We start from the raw sequence: 26,312 nt of genomic DNA on the forward strand, positions 1-26,312 counted from the left end.
AAGTAAAGAAATAGGATAGTGAACTGCATCCATCTCAATGATGGCGATTTGACTAAAATTAGCTTTAAAGGGTAAATTAGTTCATTTCAGAGACAACTAGAAACATAGAGAATAACCATGAATGATGCATCTATAAAGATGAAGTACCTCCGTTAATACTTTACCGTTAAGTCCATAACCACTTTACATTCTTGTAAAATGTGATTGATCAGACTAAATAAGGGACATTTGCCAATTTGATCCTTTAAAGACCTTTAAATATAAAAATATAGAAAGCATTGTACAGGGTTTGTACAGTATTAAAAGTCATTATGTCCAGGTTGCCCATAAAACATGAAAACCCATATATGTGTATGTGGCATAACTGATGTAATAGGCTACACATGTGACCACAACAGTGTTCGAAAGACTCACATGAAAACCCCACAGCTTAGTGACTTGTTTAGAAAACCCCAAACCAGACAACGGCAGTTCTTTCCGTCACAATCAAAAGTGAAAGCAAGCTCATCACACAAATCAAACTCACAGACAGACCTACTTTTACCTCTTCATTCACTTTCAGGTTTGCGACACCATTCCGGACAAACTACATGTGAGATTTGAAAGATTTATTAAGGTTTAAATCACTTTGATATATAGAGGAAAGCAGACAGAACACATTATCAATACAGAGTATTTTACAGCGTTCGAGCAAGTACTGGAGTGCGGTGGGCATAAACAAGAATGCTGTTGGCATACGAAGGCCATTTGTCCTGGAGTCTACTCAGGCTTCTCAGTGTTACGCATGTCTGTAAAATCTGAAGTTTGCACCATTCCTCCTTGTTGATCTCTGAAGCAAAACAAGTCTCCAGTTATAATGTGTAATATGTTTTGACAGGAGATCTGATCTCATCAGGTGTTTTGTTTGTTGTATTTCTCTTTCTAACAGTCTTTAACACACTCTCCTTCTGACATGTGGCCCAGACATTCACAAGGAACAAATATCTTTCACTCTTGAATACCCTGCTTCTAATAACACTAATAATGGAAAAAGTATATTTTCCTGTAGTCTTTCTGAGGTTTTTTCTTTCACAAAAGCAGTTACTGCATCACATTGTTTTTCATAAAACAAGACATTAGAGGGTCAAATGCTCAATTGACAAATGGCATTATAGTCCTTATTGGTCATATTTTAATAATACATATAACTCTTTAGGGAATGTGAATGGAAATTTATTTTAGCCTTTGCTAGAAACATGCAAATGAAGGTTACATATGGAATAAACTGGTCATGATGGGACTCGCGTATAATTTAGCATTTGTATTCTCATTCAACTTTAAAGGTCTAACGTCTATGGAGTATGAAATCTAGTGGTGAGGCTGCGAATTGAAACCCACGGCTCACTCCACCCCTCCCTTTCAAATCACTACGGTTGGCTGACACATGACAAATATGACATCAGATTTTCGCTTCTTTATTTACGAAACGCACTCTGTAGAGCACTTAGTCCCTTTAGGGCTACTGTGCTTATTTTGCTATTTAAAATTATCCCTATGGCTTTATGTGATGGTTTAAGTCATAAAATATGCATCTTTTGAATCTGTGTTTCAAGTAGTCTTGACTGTGTTTAGGTTCTAACAAGACATGAAGTTGCATAGAGCAACAATGTCAAAACATTCTATTTTTGTCTTTATCATTTCGTAGTTACTTTGTAACTTTCTAGTTACATCGAAAACATATTTAGTTCATTCAATCAATGCTCTTTTTACTTGTTTATTTAGTTACTCAATTGTCTGATTTCAGCGTGGATTTTGCTCATGCAGAAGTCAATGCCTCGCGCCTGAGGTAATATATATTTATCACATTTTGACATTACGATGAACTTATAAGTATGTCCATTCAAACATAGAAGTGTTTGTATGTACATACTTATCTGTACTTTTTAATGTGTCAGACATTTGTTCCTTGATTCTCTTTGGAACATTTGAATAAATGTCTATGCATGTGTACACTTACGCATACTCCTGTAGGCTGTGCAAGAAGCTGTCAATCTGTTCTTCTGGAATTTCTCCATCAGATGGGCCAGGTATGTGTACAGACTCTGAAATGTGCTGAATGGAATCTGGGCTGCTGCCCCACAGGGTCCTCTGTCAATATCTCACATGCATGTTTCAAGGCGGTCATAATGGTCTGTGGAAACAGTAAAGTACTGAAAAGCAAGTACTGCTTTTTTAATATAAAACTTTATCCACACTTTTTGGCTTAACAAATTGTGATTTACACCATTTTAGCCCTTGGAAGGTAAAACGATTCAGTTTAAAACGCAATGCTGCCCCCTTGAGTCCCCCTGAAGAATTACTTCAGCCTGCTTTCTAAGGTTACCACCACACAATATCATCATATGAAGGTTAATGTATCATTATATATTGAAGGCTACTCACCCCTCCCAGAGCACTGCATCCTAAGGCAAAAAAACTGCATCCAATTGATTGTTTCACTGAAGTTACCAAGGGCAAAGATTGTGTCAAGCTGTTCAGTAGGCAAGCACAGGCCTTTCCACTTCCTAACAAGCTCATCTTTTGTGATGATTTGTTTAGATGCGAACTATAGAAAAGGAAAAATCAGCAGATGCACTAAAAAGAGATTTTAGCATATTTCCTATGTTGATCCCAAAATGTCATTAAATCAAAATGTGTTTACGGGGAAAATTGACTTTAGGTCCCACCTGTTGATGAAGGTTCTTCAGAAGATTTGGCGTAAGCCCTGTGTCTGTTTTCTGTGTTGCCACTGGTATTTCTAGCCTCTGCTTAACTGGGAGAGGCTCACCTTTTGACAGTGCTGAGAAATAGCTGAAAAGAATATACTTCACTATTGTTATTGTCATATAGTATTTTACATTGTATTTAAAAGCTTACACTTACGCAACTGCCCATTGCAGAACATCATGTGGCTGCGTTCTAATAGCATCTTTAGTGAACTGCTTTAAAATATCAGGCAGCTCTGGGGGTATGTTGATCTGCTGGGCACAGTATATTGTTTCAGGAGGAGGCATCACTTTGGTTCCCTTTAAACTAATGACAAACTAAATGTGAACACAATAAAAGGACAAACGAAAGAGTTTAAGCAATTAAAATATAATTAAATTCATTCATTTTGTGAATTTGTATTTGGTTATCTTGGTGGAATCCTTACTATCTGCATTACCCTAGTTTTACCCCAAATATCATGGTTAAACTATGGTCAAACGATGATAATTTGTGTTTATAATCCAAACAGTTTAGCTATAAAAAGGTTATAAACGTTACTAGTTTAACCATTGCTCATTTTTGTTTGTGTCCTAAATGTAAATTAAATAGCAAGATAATTTAACCACGCAACACGACTTACCCCTTTAGGTTTTTAATACACAATACTTCAGTTCTCTGTATTACTCCATTTTATTAGAAAACTATATAAATTCAAAGGCGTCGCAATATTTTTGCTATCTACCCAGGGAAAGCCGACTTTCATCTCTGTTTATCATAGCAACGCAGTGTTGCTAGATAGGCTTACTGCCTAGAAAGCAAAGAGAGCTCCGAAATGTGATTGGTCAACACCAAGAAAAAAGGGTGTGACCTAAAGGCTGGGTTTAACAGAAGTAAACAGCACATAGGCGTGTTCGACTTCATGCAGCATGATCGCGCAGACCGATCAGCGTATGTCATCAAAGTACCGCGAGAGCGAGCTTAAAGCATGGAAGCAGTGTGCTGTCGAATCGCTCTCGCGGTACTTGATGTCACGAACCAACAAGGCTGCGCAGCGCCTCATAACAACACGCTCGTCCCACACTGAATATCTCTTGACTGTTTTTGAAACCGCACATTTCGTTAGTCAATTCAATATTTGTTCAGTATAGGAATTGTCGATTGAAGACATTGCATCCGATTAAGATGAATTAAGATGTTATGAAGGTTTAACGTCATGAGAGAGTTTCGACCCTTGAACTTCCTCAAACGTGTGAACCAACTGCGAGAGGAGAGCTTGCATGTTCGGGAAAGGTTGTTGACGTTTCAGCCTCTTTTTATTTCGACTGCTCCTATTTGTGTTTAGTCGTTTTTTAATTAGTGGCTTTGTTGTGAAACCAACGGAGGTCTTAGTAACACAATGGATGTTCAAAAGTATTTGGCACGTATTGGCTGTTCGGGTCCATGTCCTCCAACATTGGACACATTGCGGTACGTTCACCTCAATCATTTACTGACAGTTCCCTTTGAGAACCTCACTATTCATATAGGAGAACGGGTCAGGCTTGAACTGCCACATCTTTATGGAAAAATCGTGTCTATGCGCCGTGGAGGATTCTGCTTTGAAATGAACGGACTCTTTTCTTGGCTGCTGTCTCAGTTGGGCTTTGACGTGACTATTCTCTCTGGACAGGTGAGGAATCGGTTCACCGGTGCTTACGGACCTCCCTTTGACCATTTTATTATAATGGTGAAGCTGGATGGGCATAGATGGCTCTGTGACGTAGGGTTTGGTTCAGGATTCCAGCTTCCTCTGTCTCTTGAGACAGATAGTCCCCAAGTACAGAGCCATGGGGTGTATCGCCTTAGATCTCAGGGAAAAATGATTTTCATGGAAATGAACTCTGAGACTGAGGTACCAGTAACTGCAGAAGGCTATTGTTGGAAGGAAGTTTACAAATTTACTCTGGAACCCCGCGAAAGAGATGATTTCAAAGCCATGTGTGAATACCATCAGACTTCCGTGAGTTCACTTTTCTTCTGCAAGTCTCTCTGTTCACTCTTATTGCCCACTGGAAGAATCACAATCATGGGCCGCAAGTTGACTGTGACCAGCCTGGCCTCAAAGGACCAACAGCACACTACCAAAACCACAGAAGAACTTTCAGATGAAGAAATCACTGAGATTCTGGGGGAGAAGTTTGGAATTCTTCTTCCATCTCCGCTCACTCCAAAAGATGTCGAAATCATGCCACCACCAGCTATTTATTAACTGCTTGTACAAATTGACCTTTAAATACACGATAAGAGCAAGGAAGTGTTTAAATCAATTTGTTACATATGAAATGAATCTGCACTGTATGTCTAAATCATTATTTTACTGTAATCATGTTAGTTTTATGCTGTTAAATTGTTTGATTTCATACCGATGTGTTATTTTATTATTAACACTAAAGATAAATAAATAAAACAATATATATATTTATGGGTTTTGATGTATTCTCTCCGAACAGGTGAGTAATCGGTTCATCTGTGTTTACGGGCCTCCCTTTGACCATTTTATTACTGTTTGGGTTTGGTTCAGGATTCCATCTTCCCCAAGCACAGAGCCACAGGGCGTATCGCTTTAATCCAGCAGAAAGTTATTTTCGTGGAAATTAAATTTCCCCGTTGAGCAAAAATGAGACAGATGGAGGGTTGGGGCTTACTAGATATACAGACTTGGTATCAAACGCACGACATCAAACACTTACCTAAAAACAAATGACTGCTGGTAAGACGTTACTTTGTTGCATCGTCTTATCTTGCTCATTTTAGTTATTTTATTATGTAACTATAACTTAGTTATGGAAAAAGCAAAATGCTTGAGTAGGCATTTCCTCTGACGTCCATGAACTTCGCATCGTTTCAATGCCTCCAATATGTCCCAAAGATCACAAAAAAAGCCTCAAGGTGGCAGCATTGACTCATTTAAGACTATGCGTTCACTCAGAACCGCATTTTACTTTGCTGAAAGTTAACTAATCATATTTAAAACCGACGTATATATTCACTACAATACTTCAAAACTACAATCCAAACATGAATATCTAAGCAATAGACGTAATATGTAAAAATCTAAGTAACATGCAAATAATCCGTTCCAGGTCCATCCTCTAGAACAAAATGCACTGCTCCGCCCCTCTTTTCCGACCAATCAGCGGCGAGGCCGCGTGCGCAGATTCAAACTCGATTGCGGAAGGAGGCTGGGCGCGAGATTCGGCGGGATGGACAAAAAATAAAGCAGAATGAGTGAAAAAAAACACGCACTGAAAACCCAGAGTGACAGTACAGAGGGGTGTGTGTGTTCAAGGCGGGCTAGACTAACAGTCATGTCAATGGATGTTCTTTCTTCTTACCGTTCCGAGATTGTTCTGGGATATTTACATCTGTAGCGTTGATTATTTAATAACATATATTTTTGGAAAGGCGTTTTTCTTTCTTTGATATTTATGGGATACGGGCTATCGGGAATGTGACTCTTGTGTTGCATCTACGGCTCTTACACTTCACTGGAAGCACGCACATGTGTGACAGTGGCATGTGTGGATAAATGTCAGTGGACGTAAGATCGCTTTGTGTTTTGATTTCAAGAACCGCAACATTGGATGTTTTAAACTAGCTGTCCTTGGAAAAGCGGCGAACACGGACATGGCCAACATGAAGTCTCGCAGGTGAGATCTTGTTTAGGAAATACAAACTAACATATTTACTGCAATAATAATTAATATTATATTGTGTATAGATGTGTATGGCTAGCTATGTTGATGCTTTTGGACATACGTACATTAAATATCGTAACATGTTTATCAGTATTTATCTCAAAATGGAAATCGCGATGGCAACGGACGTTATAGCTCAAAACCATAATAATTGCAAATATGCAATAAAATCATGTAAGATATTAAAAAAGTATTATATTCGGTTTGACAAGACAGCCAGATCCCCGACACGTCGTGTGCGTCGCACCTGCTGATGACCAGCAAGTTTGATCACGATCCAAAATACTCGTTGAGCAATAAATTATCAAGACCAAAAATGTTACACATTAAAAGCGTAGGCTTCGTTTTTACCTTTGTCAAAATGAATCTGAAAGTAAGTGGCGACATGGACTAATGTCAAACTAGCATGCTAGCCGTTAGCTTGTGTCGGTTCACAGTGCAGCAAGAGTTAACTAGCATGCTAATCAGCTATTAGAAAAAATACAAATAAACATTCTACGGCCAAATAATGAAAAACTGGCCTGACTGCAGTTCAGAAATGAACTAAATGCTGTGTGATTGCAAGTGTGATTGATCACAAATATAGAAATACAGGACGGTGCGGTTGCCAAGTGATGCTTGTTTAGAGAGGAAAACGTGTTATAAAAATGTCCTTGTGATATCCACAAAGTAAATGTATACAGCTGTGTTGAAACAGTTAGTAGTTTCATTTTTGATATGGTACTTAAATAATACTTGCTTTGTTCAGTATTTCTACATAAATCAGCTGAAATTTTAAGGAGAAGGAACAAACAGTTACATAATAAGTTACATACAGAGTAGTGTTACAGTCTATATTATTTGGTAAAAACCAGTAGAAGTGTAGAACTCTGTATGGAATGCCAGGCACAACCCTTATAATTCACATCCTGTTGGGTTTATGGAAATAAATGAGTCAGATTTTCCAAATAATGACTTGTGAAGGAACGGGACCAACAGCTTGCTTGTGGGGCTCAAAGGATAAACATTACCATGATGTTATTAATGAATGAAGAATTTGTGCGTGTGTTGCTCCTCCCTTGCCCCTTTGTCTATAGCGCTTGGTCGAGAGCTTTGTAAATTTCGTAGGGTCAACTTGATAGACGTTAAAGACTGAATGTAACTGCACCAGCTATGAAGTCTTAATCTGTGTAGGAAGACTTGTAGATTTTGTTTGCATGACTCCAGTGGCTGAGCACCTTTGAAATAAAAACAGGGTTGTTCATCGCCCACCCCTTCCTGCAGGGTGGAGATCATATTGAAATTCAATTTGCATGTTTCTGGACAATACTTCTTTCATTAGGTGACCGGTAATACTGAGAGCCAGTGTGAAACATAACTCTGTGTTTCACAGCTAGAAGGATTTTGAACTTCCATATTTGTACCAGCTCACTCAGAGTTGGACTTAGGCCTAAAAATATATGAACACATTTCCTCACCACTTTGGAGTTTGCAGCTTAGGATTTCTGGCTCAAACTGTATGCTGACTTGCTTAGGCATATTTTCTTGATGATTACACTCCCTTAATATTCTACTTGCTCTTTTAGCTCCACAGCGAGTATGTTTAAGGTCTTGTTTAGTGCTGATATTTACCTTAAGTGTTTGATAAATGGTTTCCATTAAGTTTGTGCTTTGGTATCCCAGGGAGATTCATTTACCCCGTGTACGGTGTTGATTAAATGCTCTCTGTCTCACTGCTTGGGTGAAATGTTACCAGGCAACATGGCATTCTTATAAACTCGAGTCTTTTGCATAGCCGTTGTCTAGGTTTACAAAAAATAAACATTGATTTTGTTGTTTTTATTTATTTGCTGTGCTTTAAAGGGATAGTTCACACAAAAATAAAAATTCTGTCATTTATTCACCTTCAGATCATAGAAAACTGTATGTGACTCTATTTTCTGTGGAACACAACAGAGGATATTTTTGTGGTTTTGTGTCCATACAATGAAAGTTTGGTTAACAATGTTCTTCAAAATATCATGCAGTAAAAAGGTTTGGAATGAAATGAGGGTGAGTTAATGATAACATTAGTTATACGTCAGATTAATTTCTTATGCTCGAGTTCATTTCTTTCTTGTTTTGAGTGATTTTGTTATTTGGAGTTGTATACTGCTCTTTTTATACAAAATATTTGTCTGATGGAGCTAAATGCTAAAAAATTTTCATTTTGTGTAAAACTATGCTTTCCTTACTGTATTCTCTATATTCATGCGTTCTGCCGCAGTGAGGATGAGGACGATGAACGTCATTCTACAGACCCTGACAGCAGAGACCCCAAGAATTCAAAAAAGACCCTGGGCAAAATCAAATGGTCCCGAGATGAGGTACATTTACACTTGCCTTTAGTGTTCTTTATATGTTTATGTTGTTTTAGAGTAATACTGTAAAAAGTAATCGGGTTTCTTCTGGTGAAACTGGAACGGGTGAGACTTTCTAGACTAGTCTTGTGTCTGAGAAGATAAAGCTCATGACCTCTGGCTTTCACACAGGATGAAAAGCTCAAGAAACTTGTTGAGGAACACGGAACTGATGCCTGGAAATTAATCGCTAATTATTTTCCAGTAAGTAACTTCCTTAATCTGATGCTACATTGAAAAGTTTATAGGACTTTGTAGAGTGCTTTTGAATCAGTAGTTATAACCTGGCGAAACCGTAAAGATTTTAATATAAATTTTTACGACTTTAATATGTTTTTTTGGAAGCGTCAATGTAAGGTTTAAAGCTAAAAGGTGAAATATAAAAGGGTTAAAAACAAGCCAAACTTAACTATAGATAAAATAAAATTGTTGCGATGAAAATTCAAGATAGAATTTCAACAGAACTGCTATGGTTGGTGGTAAATGTGTTGCATTATTAGCGTAAGGATGTTATTATAGGTGTGTGTACTAGCTGCAGGTGTTGATGTGGGATTTTGTTGCACTTTGACAGACAAGGACAGATGGCCAATGTCAGCACCGTTGGCAAAAAGTGCTCAACCCAGAGCTGGTGAAAGGACCCTGGACAAAAGAAGAGGATCAGAGGGTAAGATGAGCCGGCTGTTCTGTGTCCTCCAAGCAAGACAAAGATAGATAGATGGATGGACAGAGAGATAGATGGATAAATAGAGAAAATGTCAGATTGGGTGGGACGGTATTATAAAATGATGCCATATCCTCTTCTTTAGCCCAGAGAACTAAAATGGTTTTGTTCTTGAACAGATGTTGCATTCAGGATTCCTGAAAAACAGACACTGTTCTAAAAGCAAAGGATCATCTTCCTACTTATTTGTGTATTAATATGTAGCAAGGTGTTTTAATTTTTATTTAGTCAAGTTCTTCAAAAAGCTAAAAAATGAGCAGAACACGAAGACAAAAAAAGTGACTGGTTTAATGCCAGAAGGGATACGCAGTTCTAGAAGACAAATGGACCGGTTGTACGTTTCAGACTAGACCAAACATTGTAGGATTTAATCTTATGAACGAACACTGTACCTGGTTTCTTATAATCTGTCTGACATCTTCACAGGTGATCGAGTTGGTTCATAAATACGGGCCCAAGCGGTGGTCAGTGATCGCTAAGCACTTACAGGGCCGCATAGGCAAACAGTGCCGAGAGCGCTGGCACAACCACCTCAACCCAGAAGTGAAAAAATCCTCCTGGACGCAAGAAGAAGATCACATCATCTATGAAGCTCATAAACGCTTGGGCAACCGCTGGGCAGAGATCTCAAAACTGCTGCCTGGCAGGTACAAGTTTGCATGTGGCTAAACCTACGCCTTCTCGTGTTTGTATTAGAGTATATACTGTATATATATATTTGAAGAGTTTGGTTCCAAAATTAGATAACATTTTCAAAAATCCTGTTTATTTTTATTGTGCAGTCATATTAATATATATATATATATATATATATATATATAATATTTATTGTAGTAATACAATAATTGTCAAAAAAATAGCACTATACTTATTGGTTTCTTATAGGACAGACAACTCAATTAAGAACCATTGGAACTCCACCATGCGTAGAAAAGTGGAGCATGAAGGTTACTTACAGGAGTGCAACAAGAGCAACAGCAGTGACCCGGGCCAGAAGAAAAAAGCCAAAGCCAGAACAGCTGTGGAATATCCACACAAACAGAATCAAGGGCTCATGTGTGGCCAGTCACAGGTGATAATTCACACAGGCCATTGTAATCATAGGGGTGATTTTCTTTTGGCTTAAAAGGATAGTTCACCCACAAATTCAAATCCTTTCATTATTTTCTAACCCTTTTGTTAGTTTAAACCTGTATGACTTTCTTTCTTTCATAGGAAATTAAGAAAATATTTTGAAGAATGTCGGTACCCAATCACTTTAAACTTACGGTAACAAAACCAAGTGAATGGGTGCCAGTTAAGAACATTCTTTAAAATATATTCTTTGGTGTTCTGCGGAAAAAAGGAAGTAATACCGGTTTTGATGAGAGTGTGTAAATTATGATTTTTGGGTAAACTATCACTTGAAGTATATAATGTGGATAATGTGAATTTTTTTATTGTCAGCCGCCCAGATACCCATATGATTTACAAAGTGGCCAGTGTATGGAAAGCTTTACTGTCGAGGTCTCTAGCTTTGTGTCGGTAAGTCCCACTGCACATTTCTCCCAGCATGCTCTAGTTTCCTGTATGTCTGAACTTTCTGCTCCCGGAAGTCTGTCCGTCTTGTTAATTTAAAGAATCAACTAATAATACTGTTTGTGTATATGTATATTTGTTTAATCTGCATGTGTGTGGTGTTTTAACCTGTTAGTATCTGAATTTCACCAATGCCAAAAAATCATAAAAAATACTTTTAGCAAAAAATTCAAAATGTAAAGTAATAATGTAAATATCTGAAACGAAGTTGTTTTGCTTGGTGAAATTCAGGACCGAATAAAGACCTCACATAAATTGTCGGTAAACAGTTGTGTCTTCGTCTCTCCGCCTCTTCCTCCCGGTTTCTCTTCCTCACAGCCGTGCCAAGACGACCCCGACAAAGAGAAAAGAATTAAGGAGCTAGAGCTGTTGCTAATGTCAGCTGAGTGTGAAGTCAGAAGACAGTCGTGCCCTCGTGTAAGAAACAGTGTGTGTTTGACCGTAGAGTAGTGCGCTTTAGACCCCATCGCCTTCCTCCCCCATACCCACATATCCAGCTGTGCTTGGTAAACCTCGCCTGCCTTCCCTCATTCTCTCACCTTCCTTATGGTAAACTAGAACCTCTAGTCCTCACCACCACAGTGGCTTAGTTGAATTATAGCTTTCTGGTAGAATGTTTTCATACTTTTGTTATTATTTTGTTTGCATGTTTGTTGTTATCATTGTCATATTTTTATTATATACATAAACATTTGCACTTATGCATTTAGCAGATGCTTTTATCCAGAGCGTTTAGAGTATACATTTTTTCAATATTTATGTTCGGTGGGAATTAATCCTTTAACACTAATAAAACTATTAACACAATGCTCCACCCATCTATAGAAGCACGCCTAAGCATAGTATTCACTTATTTATTCCCAAACGTTGGCAATCCTTTATTATTTTATTTTTATCATTTATTTCTTCCCTTTACACTATGTCCTCCTCCTAACCAAGCATGGCAATAAGTATTCTCCTCATGTTATTTTGAGACCTGTCCTAACCAGCTGCAACAAGCTATAAGGACAGAAAAATTACATGTGGAATTCACGAAGTTTATTTGGTTTGTTCTAAATACAGTCTGTGTAGTCTGTTATTAAAGGGATTGTTCACCCAAAAATGAAAATTCTGTCAGCATTAACTCTTTCAAACTCAACAATTCAAACCTTTATGACTTTCTTCTGCAGAATATACTTTTCTTGTGACAAAGATATTTTAAAGAATGTTGGTAACATTTGCTTGCATTGGTTTTGTGTCCTTACATCAGAAGTGAATGGGTACCAGCGTAGTTCAATATTTTGTGTTCTGTGCAAGAAAGTCAAACGACAAGAGGGTAAATAAATGCTGACAGAATTTTCATTTTTGGGTTAACTATGACTTTAATAAAGTGTATCTAATATCAAAAAGGGTAGGTCCTTCCCAGTTTTACAGAAGATATTTAAGCTAGATTTTTATTTTTCAGCTTTACATATCGTAAATGGTTGACCAAGATTTTAATACCAATACAAATTTAGATACTAAAAGGAATAAGCTCAGTAAATGTACTGATTTATTCCTGTCTACTCTTTCCTCCACATCACTGTTCTTTCTATATTGAACCTTAAAGTGTTTTGAACAACTTTTTCACTTCAATGATTTGTCCAATGCAGAACCCAGAGAGTTACTCCAGCTGGTCGGAGGATACCTTAGAGAGTCTGGATGACAGAGGGGTTGAGCTGTGTCATTTAGAGGAGGGTCGGGCTGCTGCTATGCCTCTGCCTGTCTCTCCCAGCAAATTCCTGGCTGCTGAGGCCAGTGCTGTGCTGTCCACGCTAGAGACCATACCTGAGTTTGCCGAGACTATGGAGCTTATTGACTCGGTGATTAGAGTGAATCAAATTTTTTTTGTCTTTAGAACATTTTAAATTCACATGAAAATTTGATAAGTAATGAAAAGGAAGGCAATTTTGAGATGTTTTGCTCTTGTGTCTGGTGTTGCAGGACCCCCTGGCCTGGAGTGATGTGACCAGCTTTGATCTCTCTGAGGGTGGCCCCTCCCCAAAGCCCATTAACCCCAGTGGGGCTTGTCCAAACCTGGAAAGGACCACAGAGAACCTGGGCTACCCAATTAACCCCCCTACTGTCCCAGAGATGAGCAGACAGTGTACTGTTGTGAACCAGAGAAAGTGTGCAACTCTTTCCAATCCCTGCACTAACAGGTTCAGCTCTCCACCACCATCCATCATGAGAAAGAAGAGAAGGGAAAGAGGGGATCAGTCACCTGCAGATGAGAGGAAGTGCGGATTCTATGTAGAAATCAGTGGCCTGTCACCAAAAAACACCCCTGTCAAGGGTCTGCCCTTCTCCCCTTCTCAGGTAACGACATGATTTTCATAATCGTTCCACAGAATGTGCGCTAATCTCTTCGAGGTTGAAACTCAAACGTTTATCCATATACTGTAGTTTTTCAATGTATCTGGTGGTGAACCCTTGAGCCTGGACAATCCTGCCCTTACATCTACCCCGGTGTGCGGACAGAAGTGTCTGCACGGCACACCCCACCAGAGAGAGACCACACCGAAACACCAGAAGGAAAATGCAGGGTGAAACTCTCACTCATTCTCAGCCTTAAGCCATCAGCCTTGAAATCAAACAGTCATTTATTGTATTGTTTTGTCTTCGCAGTTTTAGGACCCCAAAGATTCACAAGAACGTTACGGTCCACACCCCACGAACACCCACACCTTTCAAAAATGCGCTGGCCGCTCAGGAGAAGATGCACGGCCCATTGAAAATTGTGGTAAGTCGTAACACTCCTGTCAAAAACACTTCCTCTTAATATTCTTCTTTTTTAATATGGCTGTTCATATTATTGGTCATTTGTACTATTTTCAATGGCGATTCATATTATTTCCATAGTACTGTCATACTGTTTCTAATTTATTCAAATCAGCATCAATTGAAGAGATTACAACAAATACTACAAATTCTAAATGTGTAAATCCTATTATTATTTAAATCCCATTTTCAAATAACAGTAATATGGTTTTGCAGATGTTTTTTAATATTCAGTTTTCTTTCAAACTACTTCCGTGTGTTCAGCCACAGCCGCTCGCTCTTCTTGAAGAGGACATCAGAGAGGTTCTCAAGGAGGAAACCGGGTCTGACATCTTTACACAAGGACAGAACCAGCTTCAGTACAGAACCTATGAGGTACCGGCCACATTCAAGACAGCTACTTTATGCTCAGCTTTTGTCTAAATGCCGTTCTATAAATCGTGTTTTTATTTTTGCTGGATTTACAGCAGATGGGAGCTCCTGCTAGGAAAGTAAGAAAGTCTTTGGTTTTGGATACTTGGGAAAAGGATTGTTTGAACGTACAGCTGTTTCCACAACAGCAGATTAACAACAATGGAACGGTAAAAACATTATCTGTCTCACAATTCCAGCTAGTGACAAATAAAAAAACAAAGAAATGATGAATTTACTTCCTATTTGTAATAGATTCTTTCTTTCTCATAGTGTAATAGTGAAGGTCTGCTGGCCAGCTCCATGCTCATGATGCCAATGACTGAGAGAGATAAGAACACTTGCTCTCCTAGATCGCTGAAGACTTCACATTCTGTCGTCCGCTCCCTCAGCCCACAAAGTAAAAGAGAGACCATGATCCAGAGGAGCCCCCCGTATCAAAACTTCACAACGGTAATTCATCACAATATGAAAGCAATACAAGATCTCATATCATACTGTATTTTCAGAGACGTACATTTCAATTTCTTGAACCCAGCAGGCCAACAACGAGTGGGAAACGGTGGTGTTTGGAAAAACGGAGGATCAGCTGATCATGACCGAGCAGGCTAGACGTTACTTAAACCCCAGCACCTGCATTTCCAGAGCTCTCGTCCTCTAAGCGTCACCTTTCTCCATCGCTCCAACATTTAACCTCCTAGACAATCTGACTTGTAGGAAACCCAAACTTTCACTATGATGTTTGCTAGACATCTACTGATATAACTATGTACTGCTTAAGTTTATTAGAGTCATAGCAAAGCGCATGCTGGTTGTCTTCCTGCTAAAATACACATAGCACTAGATTTGCAGAATTTAGCTTACGGTATTTTTTAACGTAGAGATGAATTGTATCCGTTTTTATCTGTATAGACAGTGCTGATTTTAAGAGCTGCTTTTAAGAGTACCTTTTCAAAGAAAGGACAGAAAAGGAATGAAACTTGTCAATGTTTTTAAGTTTTTTAGAGAATTGTATAGACTCAGCATAGGAAGCACTAGCAGTGTTGCACTACTGTGGTTGTTTGTTAGGGTGCGGAGCAGCGACGGTGTCGTAGGGTAACTGGATAGCACTTGCAACGTAATCGTATCAGCTCCAAACGCAACAGGTTCCACCCCGATGATTATTCTTTATTCCGAGTAGGACACTCACTGAATGTATTGTAAAGCATGAATATAAGTTAATGAATATTAAGTTAATGTCTACTGGAAGGTACCTCGCAACTTTTTTCTGTTTTGAAGTGAAGGATGATGAAAAGCATCTTGAAAATCTGGAGACGTAACATCGCTGACTCAATCCAGCATCTTCGCTGCTCGTGAAATTTAGCTGAAATCATGTTTGGTACCCATGGCACAAGATGCGTTATAAGTAACACGTTCCAAGAACAGATTGGTAGGTGAAATATGTTCATTTAGAGCTGTAGGTTCTATTTATTAAATCTTTACTAATTTATTTATTTTAAAGATATAAAGAAAATGTCTAATTATATTTCTGAAGGATTTGACTACCTTCTGCTTGTTTTGGTGTCTAACAACCGCTAATTTCTCGCATCCGGGTCGAACAGGCCCATACCGTAAAATTTTTTCAAGGATCCGTCCTATTGATTTTAAGCCGATTGGTTGGTCATAAAGGTAGCAGCATTCAGCCTCCATGTGTTTCAAGTAGAGAATTGCACTTTTAAATGTATAATTGTTGGTTCGTCTCTTGTATCTATTTTGTTTTTTGCCCTCTGTAGTGTTTACAATTTGCTGTATGTGGTGGTTAAATGTATTTACACATATAACACCGACATGTCACAATGACATCTGAAGGGTAATATGGTGTAAATAAACAGAGTTTTAGTGCTCTGGGGAATGAAGTAAGGTTTTACTCGCTGCTAATGATAGTTACAGCAGGAATAGACACATACACAAATTTTCTTAAGGAGGTGTAGGACAATTGCTTTGCTCTCATATGAAGTGAAATGTTTTGTTTGCTTTGAGGACAGTCCTTGTGAAATAGTTTAAAGTTATTTGCATTTAGTCAGGGAAAGAATAGACCCCAACATTGAATGTTTTATCAGTATTAGGGTCCAACTTAACACATTGGTCTTATTAAATTATTAGGTTACTAAGTTGCTTTCTGCGATTGTAACCCAGCTTTTAAATACAAATACTGACCATTTGAATTTACAAACACTACTAGGTAGCAAACTACACATTGTGCATAGATATTGTGCACCATATCTGTTAAAAAGGAATGTATGTAACATTGTAGATAACTGCTAAAACATTTTTGGCCGTGTATGTGTGCGAAGGTGTTTGTCTTGTTTGTTTCTCTTATTTTCACATTTTTACGAAACCGCAAATACGTTGAGGGAAGCGAATGTATCAAATTGACACGCATGAAAGCAAGCAACACGTTCACATCACATATTCATTTCTCATGCAATATATTTGATGTATTTGACAACCATAACCAGCTTCTGACATTACAATAAACCCATCCGATAGCTATGTTCTCATTCACATACCTAAAAATAAATAAACGCTTTTCAAAATCGACGTTTCTGTGTTTTTCTTAAATAGCTGTGAGTCTTATGAAAAGTTAACTTTTTTTTTCATTTCCGTCCTCAAGTACTGCTCACCTTTTATGTCATACCTCAAAGTCCTCAACTTGAGTGGAAAGCCAGGTGTTTGTTAATGTAATGAAGACAGTCTCTTAAGTCTTCTGCCGTCCCCTGTCACTGGACCAGGGGGTGCCGCAAATCTCTGCCCTCGGGGTCCACAGACCCACGCCCTCCCCAAACAACCAGGCTCTCCACAGGTCAGCTGCTCTGTCTAAAGAGGCCCACTCGCCCATGAAATAATGTCTTTTGGCTCTATTGTTCTGCATGTCTGTTGGTTTTGCAGCCCTATTCACTCAATTTCCCCTGAATAGAGGGGCACAAGGCCCCGGTGACATGCCTTCTGCTGTTGACGGCCATTACAAGCCCATAACACATGTGCTCTTATATGATTCTTTTAAACTCGGAGAACACTTTGCTATTGTATTTTTCAGATGGCAATGCTGGCTTGAGTGGTGTCAAAAGGCCATCGCGAGTAAATTGGTCGGCTGGTAAGGGCTTTTGTACAGTGCACAGTTTGCTTGATGGCTACTGAAGCCATTTCTGGCTCAAGTCAAAACAAACACCTGTTGTACTGTCTGACAGTGATGTGTAAATTCAGATAGAGGTTTAATATTGAGGTTGGAATTTTGGCCTTGACCTTCATAGAGGTGATTATTGATCTGCAAGCAGCAAAGATTACTTTCTATTCACCGTTTGGCTCGAAATGTTGCTGTGCTAGTGCATTATTGGGGATGGGTTTATATATTATATAAAAGACTAGAAAGAGGATGACCACAGGTCAGAAGAAAATTGAAGGTTGCTCTTTCATAGTTCAGGTTATGTAAGTATCAACTTAGTCTCAGTTGTTTCTCCTAAGAATTCTTAGGATAAATAAGAGCTAAACTTTCATTTCAATTTACATATAAATGTATTAGTAAAATAATCTAGATTGGGGACAATTTGATGAAAAATGTTTGAGTTCGCATTCAGATCTTTTATGGTATTCTTGCAAAAATACACTTTACATTTTATATATATTTTACATTATTCAGTTATTTGAGAAGGATACTTGCTTAACAGCTCTATAAAACTAATGTTCTTTGCAATCTTTTTACAGTTCGTTCTTCTAATATATACATCTTTTGACTAAATTTGATACACAGGCTTATTTAATAGCGCTATGAATATAACAGTTTGATTGTTTTTGCAGTACAACCAACGTGCTTGTATTGTTTAATAATAACACTATATCCATCAATATATTTTATGCACCTTTTTATTTTTTGTCTGTACTTCGCATACCTGTCTTTACAGTAAAAATGCTTTGCTACAATGAAATATTGTGAAAAGCCCTCTGAAGTAAAACAAATTTCAATTGAAATAATAATAATAATTGAATGAATCATTTTATGATCAATTATTAGTATTAATAATAATGTAATACTTTGACAATCATTTAATATTGACTTAGAGCTCAGTTTGTGACATTATAGAGATTTCTTCTAAAACTCTAATGGAGACATTTGTAAGACATCTGGGTCTTTTTCTCAGAAGAAATATTTGAGACAGACTTAAGCAGTAGTTTTTTCATTTGCTCACCATTTAATCTATTTGAGGAGGGTAAACGTATTTTTTCTCATCTTATAGAAAGTTCTGATTTGACCTGCTTAATCTGTACAATATATAACTAGAATTGTGGTCCCTATACATTTGAAACAACGTGTATACATTTATGTGCGCAAATGTTAACATACTGTAAAAAAGCAATCATTTGCATTTGTGTTTATTCACAGAATTGCCTTGTATACATCTGTGAATAGAATAATAATAGGACGCATGCGAACCACACATGTGTGCGCTCATGTGCGTGCGTGTCCTGATGCAACATGTGGTACGGACTCATCCCCTGAAGCCCCTCCCTTGGGTATGCATGCACATTGCCTGCCATTGTGTGCACTAGACAGCAGATGGTAGGCTCTTGCTGAATTGACAGACCAAGTCATCTGGCAGGCACCCACAGTTCAGGCGGGAAACACGGGCGTGCTGCTCCACTGCCAGTGATGCCTATTAATATGGGTCAGTCTTTCTAATAGTGACAATCGGCTGACTGCTGGGACCTTGGACAATGTGCAGGCTGGGTGCATAGCTATACTGTACTGTTAAACATGATAGAAAGCTTGTTTAGGTGGGTGATTGTATTTTAGTTTTGAGAAGAAAACGGGTCCACAGATTCTGGTAATGAAACTGGATTTGTTTGACCAAATGTGGTCTTGTTGGGCAGATTTTGCTGTTGAGGTTCACCTGGTGAAAGAGGTAGATAATTGAAGACACCGTGTTCTTGTGGGTGTGACAGATGAAAGACGTTCCGAACCAATTTTCAGTCTTATGACCTGAGGATCAGAACACCTGCTGTTCCTGAGGTGAGCTACTGGCAACAGGTGCAGTCAGATGAGCTCTGTCCGAGTTCACCTCATCACAAGCTATTGTGCTATAAATTTGAGACTTTTGGGCCCTTTGAAGGCTCTGAGGTGCTCACGAGCACAATAAACGTACATGTGACATCAACAGTCACCACATCAGTGGATTAGTGTTAAAGATTTATAAGGGCTGGAGAAAGCTGTACTTACTGTGACCAGTTAGATGAGTTTAGCAGATGGCCGAGGTATCTTATTAACCTAAAGTCTTAGAAAAGTCAGTTACTTGGGGAAACTGTAGCAAAAAGTTAATCTTTTAATTTCAGACTGAAGTACAGAGGTTTTTTTGGACATCTGTTCCATAGAAGCAGCCAGATGGATCTGTGAGAATATCATTATTGTGTATGCGGCTATGTTGCCACTCACTATAACACAAATCTGTCAAACCTAATCGGTCAGACATTGACCGTCCCTCTGAGCAACAATTTTTTGTTTAATAATATTTTTTTAAATGCATACATACACAGGAATTTATAATTTATTCTAGGCAATGACAAACAATTTGCACACAAACATGCAAATATACGGTACATAAAAGATTAGAGTCATTTTTATCATAATTAAGTTTAAGTCTAATAATAAGTCTTATTGTTAGTTTTAATTTTCCAGAACATCAAATAGAATTAAAATAATTTCTCCAAACATCTCGGGCTAATGGGAAAACTACTATCTAAGATCAGGATTTCAATAGAAAAACACATTTCATTATATCTAATTCGCATGGTGGTATAATGGGACTAAAACTTTTTGGTAAATTATCTAAATTATAAACTGTTAAAATATTTTGAATGGAAAGGCAAAATATGAAACTGAAATTCAAATAACAGATGTATTTGCAAAACATTAACAAAGACGACTAACAATTGTATTGAAATTTGTTAAAGAATTGACAACATTCACTGTTTAAATGAATCTTGTAAATTGAGAATAGATTTGAAACTGGAAAAGATTTAACACAAAATAAAAAAAAAGACAAGTCAGTAAGAATTTCTTAAATGCTTAAATCCTCCTTATGTTGATGCAGGTCAAACAGCAATAGGCATAGCAACATATTTTAGACACATAATTGTTTGCATCGTGATATGCAATATTTCATTATACCACTAGTATAAAAGTATAAATAAATATTAGAGGTAACTTTTATTTTAACTTATAAACTTAAATGCCAAAATACATTTATACTGTTTTCTTGCGATTACTTTGAATGTTAATAAATGTTACTAAGGATTTTTTGCTACATCAAAAGGTAGTTTATGTGCATCATGTTCCCTCTTATAGCAAGTGTTACACTATCACTGAACTTAAGTTCTATAGTGTGATGTATGACTGAAGTCACTGTGCAGCATATAGCTACAGCATTTCTCTTCTAGGCTTTGTACAGCCTTGGAGGTGAGTGATTCAATGGGCCTCAAAAGCCCCATTGGTGGCCCCCGGCCCTGGATTTTTCTCCCGGGCTTGGACAAGATCCTTTGGTGCGAGTCAGGAGAGCTGTGTGCGGCAGCCGGAGGCTGGACCTCACATCTGAGCGGCATGAAAGCACCCTCCTCTATGTACTCCCCCGGGGGACGTGTAGCCTGCCTCTGCTGGACGACACAAAGAGGAAACAACAAAAACAATGGCCTGTTTATTCCTGATGACCCAGATTCCGACAAAACAAGACAAGTGACAGTTCAGCACTGGTTCAGGATCTGTGTGAAAAAGACTGTCACCAATGAAAGGACCACAGCTAAGTATAATCTTTCACACCTTGACTGCACAAAACAAGAGCACAGTAGCCCCACAAAAGGCAAGAAACACCACCCAGGAATTCACACTGGCAATGTGTGAAATTGTGCTGGCGTAGAATTTATGGGTTGATAAAGGTCATGAAAGGTCTTCCATTGAACTTAGAAAGCTGTGTTGAGATAGTATCTGTATACAAACAAATATAATGTACTGCTCATTTTTTGAGCAATTTGGTCCCCAGAAGTATTTAGACACTTAAGCCAGATTGAAAATAAAAGATCTTTGTGTTAAATAATGCATGTTAAAAATTTCACAACAATACATAGGTTTTGTCAAATATTATCTAATATATTCATTGCAATGTTGCAGTTTTATTTATTTACATATGATTTTATTTACATTTTAACAATGCCAAGTACACACAACACATTTATGGGTCGCTGTTTATAATGCATAAAGCCATTAAAACCCACCGGTCTTGCAGAGTCAGAGGAAAAATTGATCAACGCTGGTGTGCTATGCGTGTGTATTGTCAGCTAATGAGCTATGAGATTTGCCACCTGTTTGGGGAGTGTTGCTGAGAGGGTGAGCAGCTGCCCATGTGTGTGTTAGTGGGGGAAGGCGGGCGTAAAGATCTGTAATTTGCAGACTCATTATGTATAATGGCATACTCACCCGGTTCCCTCCCCCAGGATCAGTATAGTCCAGGCCTGCACTGAACCGAGGCCGCTGTCCTTCGTAGTGAGCTCATCCCTCTAGGGATATAAACAAAGACAGAGAGGGACAGATCAGATCCATCCTTGTATTGTGCTAAAAAAATATATTTTTTAGTTAGATATTCTTAGCTAGAACAACTACAGCTTTATTAACAAGTACCTTCTTGTTCTTCACTGTTTGTGCACTTACATTTCTTTATTATTACTGTGCTCTGGAACACACGGGACAGGAAAACTGCCCTGCTGCCCATTCTGCAGGCGCCCAAATGTCATGCTTTGAAAACATGCAAATTATGTCATCATTCTGTAATGGTGCCAGAGAGGAATGCAGCTATGTCTTACTGCCATCTAGCGGGCAGATTGTGAATTACATTTATGGTCGATTTACAGTTTGCAATTCAAAATTAACCCTAATCTAAACTGATTAATAACACCACATGCATTGCCACACATAGTTATAACATGTGTATTGATAACTGTATAAAACTAGTACTATCCATATTACTACTATCCATAATTGCACCATATTTTAAACACTATATAAAAGGCAATATTGTTACTGTGTTTTTAATCTGATATGATACTACTTTCTCTTTGTTTTACGTTAGTATTGTAAATACACTACATGCATTATCAGCTCAGTAGTATTGATTTTGGCATAAACGTAACCCTACATTCTGCCCATTTGCGTGGTGTGTGGATTATTGTTTGGCTAATAGTTCTTTACAAGCCTGACACCAGTCAACAGATGGGCAGCCTCCCAAAACCTCCCAGCTGATCTGTACTGGTGTCAGCAGTCAAACACCATCCATCAAATGAGTGAAGATCGGTTTATTCATTTGTTTAGAAAGACCCCCCCACCCAACTTTGCAGACACATCAATATTTGTAACACATGGTGTCTTGTTTTACATTGGGATGGGTGGGTGAATTCACATCTAATATCTAATTAAATGAACACAATATACAGTAAACGAAAATATATGTCTTTTACTTTTAAATGATAACTTATCAAAGTAGTTTATGGTAAGACATTATTTATTATTTCATACCTTCACAGCAGAATTTAATTGCATAATGCATATTAGCAAGTCTTTAAATTACTCTGATTAATCAGAAGGTTCGTTTGAATTCGTTTAGATGCCATACATCAACATCTCTCAAGGTGGCTGCATTGAGTCGCATTATGGTAAACTCATGGGTGTGCAACTCAGAAACCTACTTAATGGCTGAGTGTTAAAAAGTACCAGATTAAAAGAAACAAATATACCAGAGATTCTTCTGCTGCTTTAAATTTATTGCAAACACACTTTATGAAACTTAGTGAAATTAAATTACACATTTGGGGGAAATCATTTCTCAATTATTTTTCAGCACAACAATGACAATTGTACATATTGTAAAGTCTGAACATTACACATAACAATAGCAAAATATTGTATTTGACATGACAATCTGCTTTAACATATGGTACAATGCTGTAAAACCCAAGTCCAGGACCAAAGCACGGGCTTCTGTCGCAAGGGTTGGTATCTAACATAATATATGTGTGATTTTATTAAATGAGTTTTTGAGTCCACAGTGCTTTACGTTCTAGCGCCTTCCTTGTTTCATGGGTGGTTTACGGCCTTTAAAGTTGCCTTTAGGAACCTTTCCTTTTCCACCAGGTCTGCCTTTACCTTTTCCTTTACCAGACATGTTTCCTTTACCAGACATGTTGCCTTTGCGCCCCTTCTTTCCAGGTCCTTTCTTTTTATTGTCAGATGATTCCATGTCCTCTTCCCTCATTTGTTTATTGACTGCTTTAGTGATGTCGAGACGTGGCTTTTTGCGGTCCATTAGTTTCAATAAATCCAGCTGTTTTTGCCTCTCACCACTAAAGTCACCAATGACAGGCTGGAATTTTCTCTTTTTCCCAGTGTTTTTAGGTGTCTTCTCCTTTGGCAGGTTCTCTTGGAATTTACCAACAGAGGCCGTTGATATCTTTGCAACACTGGCAGCCTGTGCCAGCTCTGATTTCGATTGACGAGATGTGGGTGCTAGGCCCATGCCTGGCACTTTGATCTTCTGAGCTCTGGCAATGTTTTTCAGTCTGTTGAATTCATTTTTCGCCACCCTCTCCTTCTTGGCATTGTTCTTCTTTGCAAATTGGTCTTCCTTGGGATCTGCATTCTCCGGCACCTCTATCAACCATTCCTTGGTGTCATCTTTGGCACGTTTGTACCCCCATCGCCTTCTCCATTCCTTGTGAACTTCATCCCACACCAAGTTGGTCTTCTTCTTCTTCTGAATGCCTTTCAGCCTTGCAAACTGTTCCCATTTTGTGGGAGGCTTTGGTTTAGGCGCGGGCTTTTCCCTGGGTAGAGCAGTGGTCGGATCTGGGAGTTTGGCCACGATCACGTCTTTAAATCTCTCAGTCGGAAGTTTCCATAACTCGTTGATGAGGAGCTGCGTGTTGTCTCTTGCCAGAGAGCGGAGAAGATCCTCCCGCTTGTTTCCTTTAAATTCCCGGGTATCTATCCGGTTCTTATCAAACGCAAGTAGATGACCTGGGTCAAATTCGAGATCCAGATCTTTGTGAACTGTAATAGTTTTAAGCTTTTCGGCCTCATCTTTCTCAGCCTTAGCAAGCACGTCTTCTATACTGCACGCAGCCATGTTGCGTCGTGTTCTTCTCACACGTGCTTTGCTCGGCGGAAGTAGTTTATTTCAAAATTAAAGTCCACAGACGAAGTTAAAGTCCCCACTGGCACAAAAGGTAAAGTAAAATAATTAAATAAAAATCGAACAATATTTTGTAATAGTTTATTGCGAAGCTATTTTATATATAACGATGTAGATAAATATCCGTCACACAAATGATAAAAATCCACTGAAGCGTTTAACGTCTCGGAGCGCTGATGCAAGGAGTACCGACAAACTCTTAGGACGTCCCATCGGCTCTGTGGCGCAATGGATAGCGCATTGGACTTCTAGATGTTGAATGGGGTCATTCAAAGGTTGTGGGTTCGAGTCCCACCAGAGTCGAAGCTTTTAAGTTAAAAATCAACAAAATGGCCATTGCCAAAAGTTTCTTTAAGTGCACATAGTAGAAAATATTACGAATTACGATACACAACTCGGAGATTCAACAAAACTATTGAATCTTACAGCAGTGCCAGTTCTAAACAATGGTTGAACCTAACATTCGTTTTAAAGTTGTAAATTGTATTTTTCATTTCAATAATACTGTAAGATCCAAACACAGACATACTAGAAAAGATTAGGTTTGGACGTCCGAATGTGTTTAATTGTACATTCTTCTATTATTTCATTTATTTCACACATCGACAAACATAAATGTTTGTTTCAATTCTTTATTTACAGTCAGTGGATCTTCTGATATGCAGCAGTTCCTTTCTAAAATGAACAGTAAACATGACAAATGACATATTTCACTTCAACTAAAATCAGAAACGGAAGTAGATTAGATTGGACGGGCGACGTGGTGACGTCATATCCGCCGCTCGAGTTTCCCCGGGAAGACGCTTTGGCGCGGAATCTGTTGTATCGCCTCCGCGCTTCTGAGAAAAAGAAAATCCTTACGTGAACGTGAACGTGAACGTTACCTCACGCGGAGTACTTACATTAATAACTTAAGTTAATGGCTCCCGTTTCAAATTCCGATAAAGACATGGACGGTGGAGATCACGGTAAACGTGTTTACATGTCTCACTGTTATTAGGCTGCAGAAAACTGATTCGGTTCAGTCAGTGTTTTGCTGCTGACTAACGTTATGTCAATATAATATTAAACGTTTTCTCGCACAACATTATATTAATTATGAGTTATGCAATTATATCTTTAGCAAATGTAAATCTATGTATTTAAATTTGGGTCATTTTTTTGGCTGGTTGTATCTTGAACGTGAAGTGTCAACATGACACTGACAGAAATGTAAGTTATCGCTGTTGCTTTAACCACAATGTTATTTTATGCGTCGTTTGATCATTTCGATACTTCCTGTGAGCACCTTTAACGTTAGTTAAAATACAGGATGTCTATTCAGTCACAGAGAGCTCAATAACAGTGGGATACTTGTGTTGTATGTTATGATAATAACAGTGACTTTTTTTTAAAGTCCAGCTTTCATTTTGTGTGTCATAATCTCGCTTTTATTGTACTGTAATATGGTTGCAGCTGGTATGTTCAAGAGGTCGCTAGATATTCTATCGTTTCAATTTGACTGAAACCCATTCCATCCTTTCACTAGATGCAGCTGACACATGTGGCATCGCTTCCTCGCGCTCCAGGCGAGAGAAAAAAGAGAAAGTGGGGCGCAAGTCGGCTTTGGAGCAACTTAAACGAGCCAAGAAAGGAGAAAAGGTTAAATATGAGGTAAGTCAGTTGTTGGTGTATTCATTGTGCACGAAACCACATTACA

General features: G+C 38.3%; 5 protein-coding genes across 5 annotated transcripts in view; 3 read left to right on the forward strand and 2 right to left on the reverse strand.

Annotated features, from left to right (window-relative positions):
* Positions 1 to 1,992: 1,992 nt before the first annotated feature.
* ropn1l (rhophilin associated tail protein 1-like) lies at positions 1,993 to 3,032 on the reverse strand (the record flags this gene model as incomplete). The annotated part of the gene is given in 7 exon segments (XM_079488005.1): positions 1,993 to 2,057; positions 2,060 to 2,119; positions 2,122 to 2,170; positions 2,422 to 2,454; positions 2,456 to 2,584; positions 2,706 to 2,829; positions 2,902 to 3,032. Coding segments are annotated over 7 exon segments (591 nt in total).
* Positions 3,033 to 3,840: 808 nt separating this feature from the next.
* LOC306911860 (arylamine N-acetyltransferase, pineal gland isozyme NAT-3-like) lies at positions 3,841 to 5,159 on the forward strand. The gene has a single exon (XM_079487553.1). The coding sequence runs from the start codon at positions 4,124 to 4,126 to the stop codon at positions 4,973 to 4,975; it is 852 nt and encodes a 283-aa protein (XP_079343679.1). The 5' UTR covers positions 3,841 to 4,123; the 3' UTR covers positions 4,976 to 5,159.
* An 849-nt stretch (positions 5,160 to 6,008) lies between these two features.
* On the forward strand, positions 6,009 to 16,930 carry mybl1 (v-myb avian myeloblastosis viral oncogene homolog-like 1). The gene is made up of 15 exons (XM_079447724.1): positions 6,009 to 6,416; positions 8,710 to 8,809; positions 8,975 to 9,046; positions 9,414 to 9,506; positions 9,990 to 10,210; positions 10,449 to 10,635; positions 11,010 to 11,087; positions 12,773 to 12,982; positions 13,104 to 13,478; positions 13,566 to 13,705; positions 13,788 to 13,902; positions 14,205 to 14,315; positions 14,408 to 14,521; positions 14,625 to 14,804; positions 14,893 to 16,930. The coding sequence occupies exons 1-15, from the start codon at positions 6,394 to 6,396 to the stop codon at positions 15,010 to 15,012; spliced, it is 2,139 nt and encodes a 712-aa protein (XP_079303850.1). The 5' UTR covers positions 6,009 to 6,393; the 3' UTR covers positions 15,013 to 16,930.
* Positions 16,931 to 22,918: 5,988 nt separating this feature from the next.
* rrs1 (ribosome biogenesis regulator 1 homolog) lies at positions 22,919 to 24,827 on the reverse strand. The gene has a single exon (XM_079487731.1). The coding sequence runs from the start codon at positions 24,545 to 24,547 to the stop codon at positions 23,483 to 23,485; it is 1,065 nt and encodes a 354-aa protein (XP_079343857.1). The 5' UTR covers positions 24,548 to 24,827; the 3' UTR covers positions 22,919 to 23,482.
* Positions 24,828 to 25,363: 536 nt separating this feature from the next.
* The window catches only part of pola1 (polymerase (DNA directed), alpha 1), a 40,348-nt gene continuing 39,399 nt past the window's right edge, over positions 25,364 to 26,312 (forward strand). The window contains exons 1-2 of the mRNA XM_079487713.1: positions 25,364 to 25,581; positions 26,142 to 26,266. Of these exons, the coding sequence (XP_079343839.1) occupies positions 25,533 to 25,581; positions 26,142 to 26,266 (174 nt within the window). The 5' untranslated portion in view covers positions 25,364 to 25,532. The remainder of the gene's footprint in view (positions 25,582 to 26,141; positions 26,267 to 26,312) is intronic.

This window comes from Barbatula barbatula (assembly GCF_947034865.1).
Source record: "Barbatula barbatula genome assembly, chromosome: 23".
Classification (NCBI taxonomy): Eukaryota; Metazoa; Chordata; class Actinopteri; order Cypriniformes; family Nemacheilidae; genus Barbatula; species Barbatula barbatula.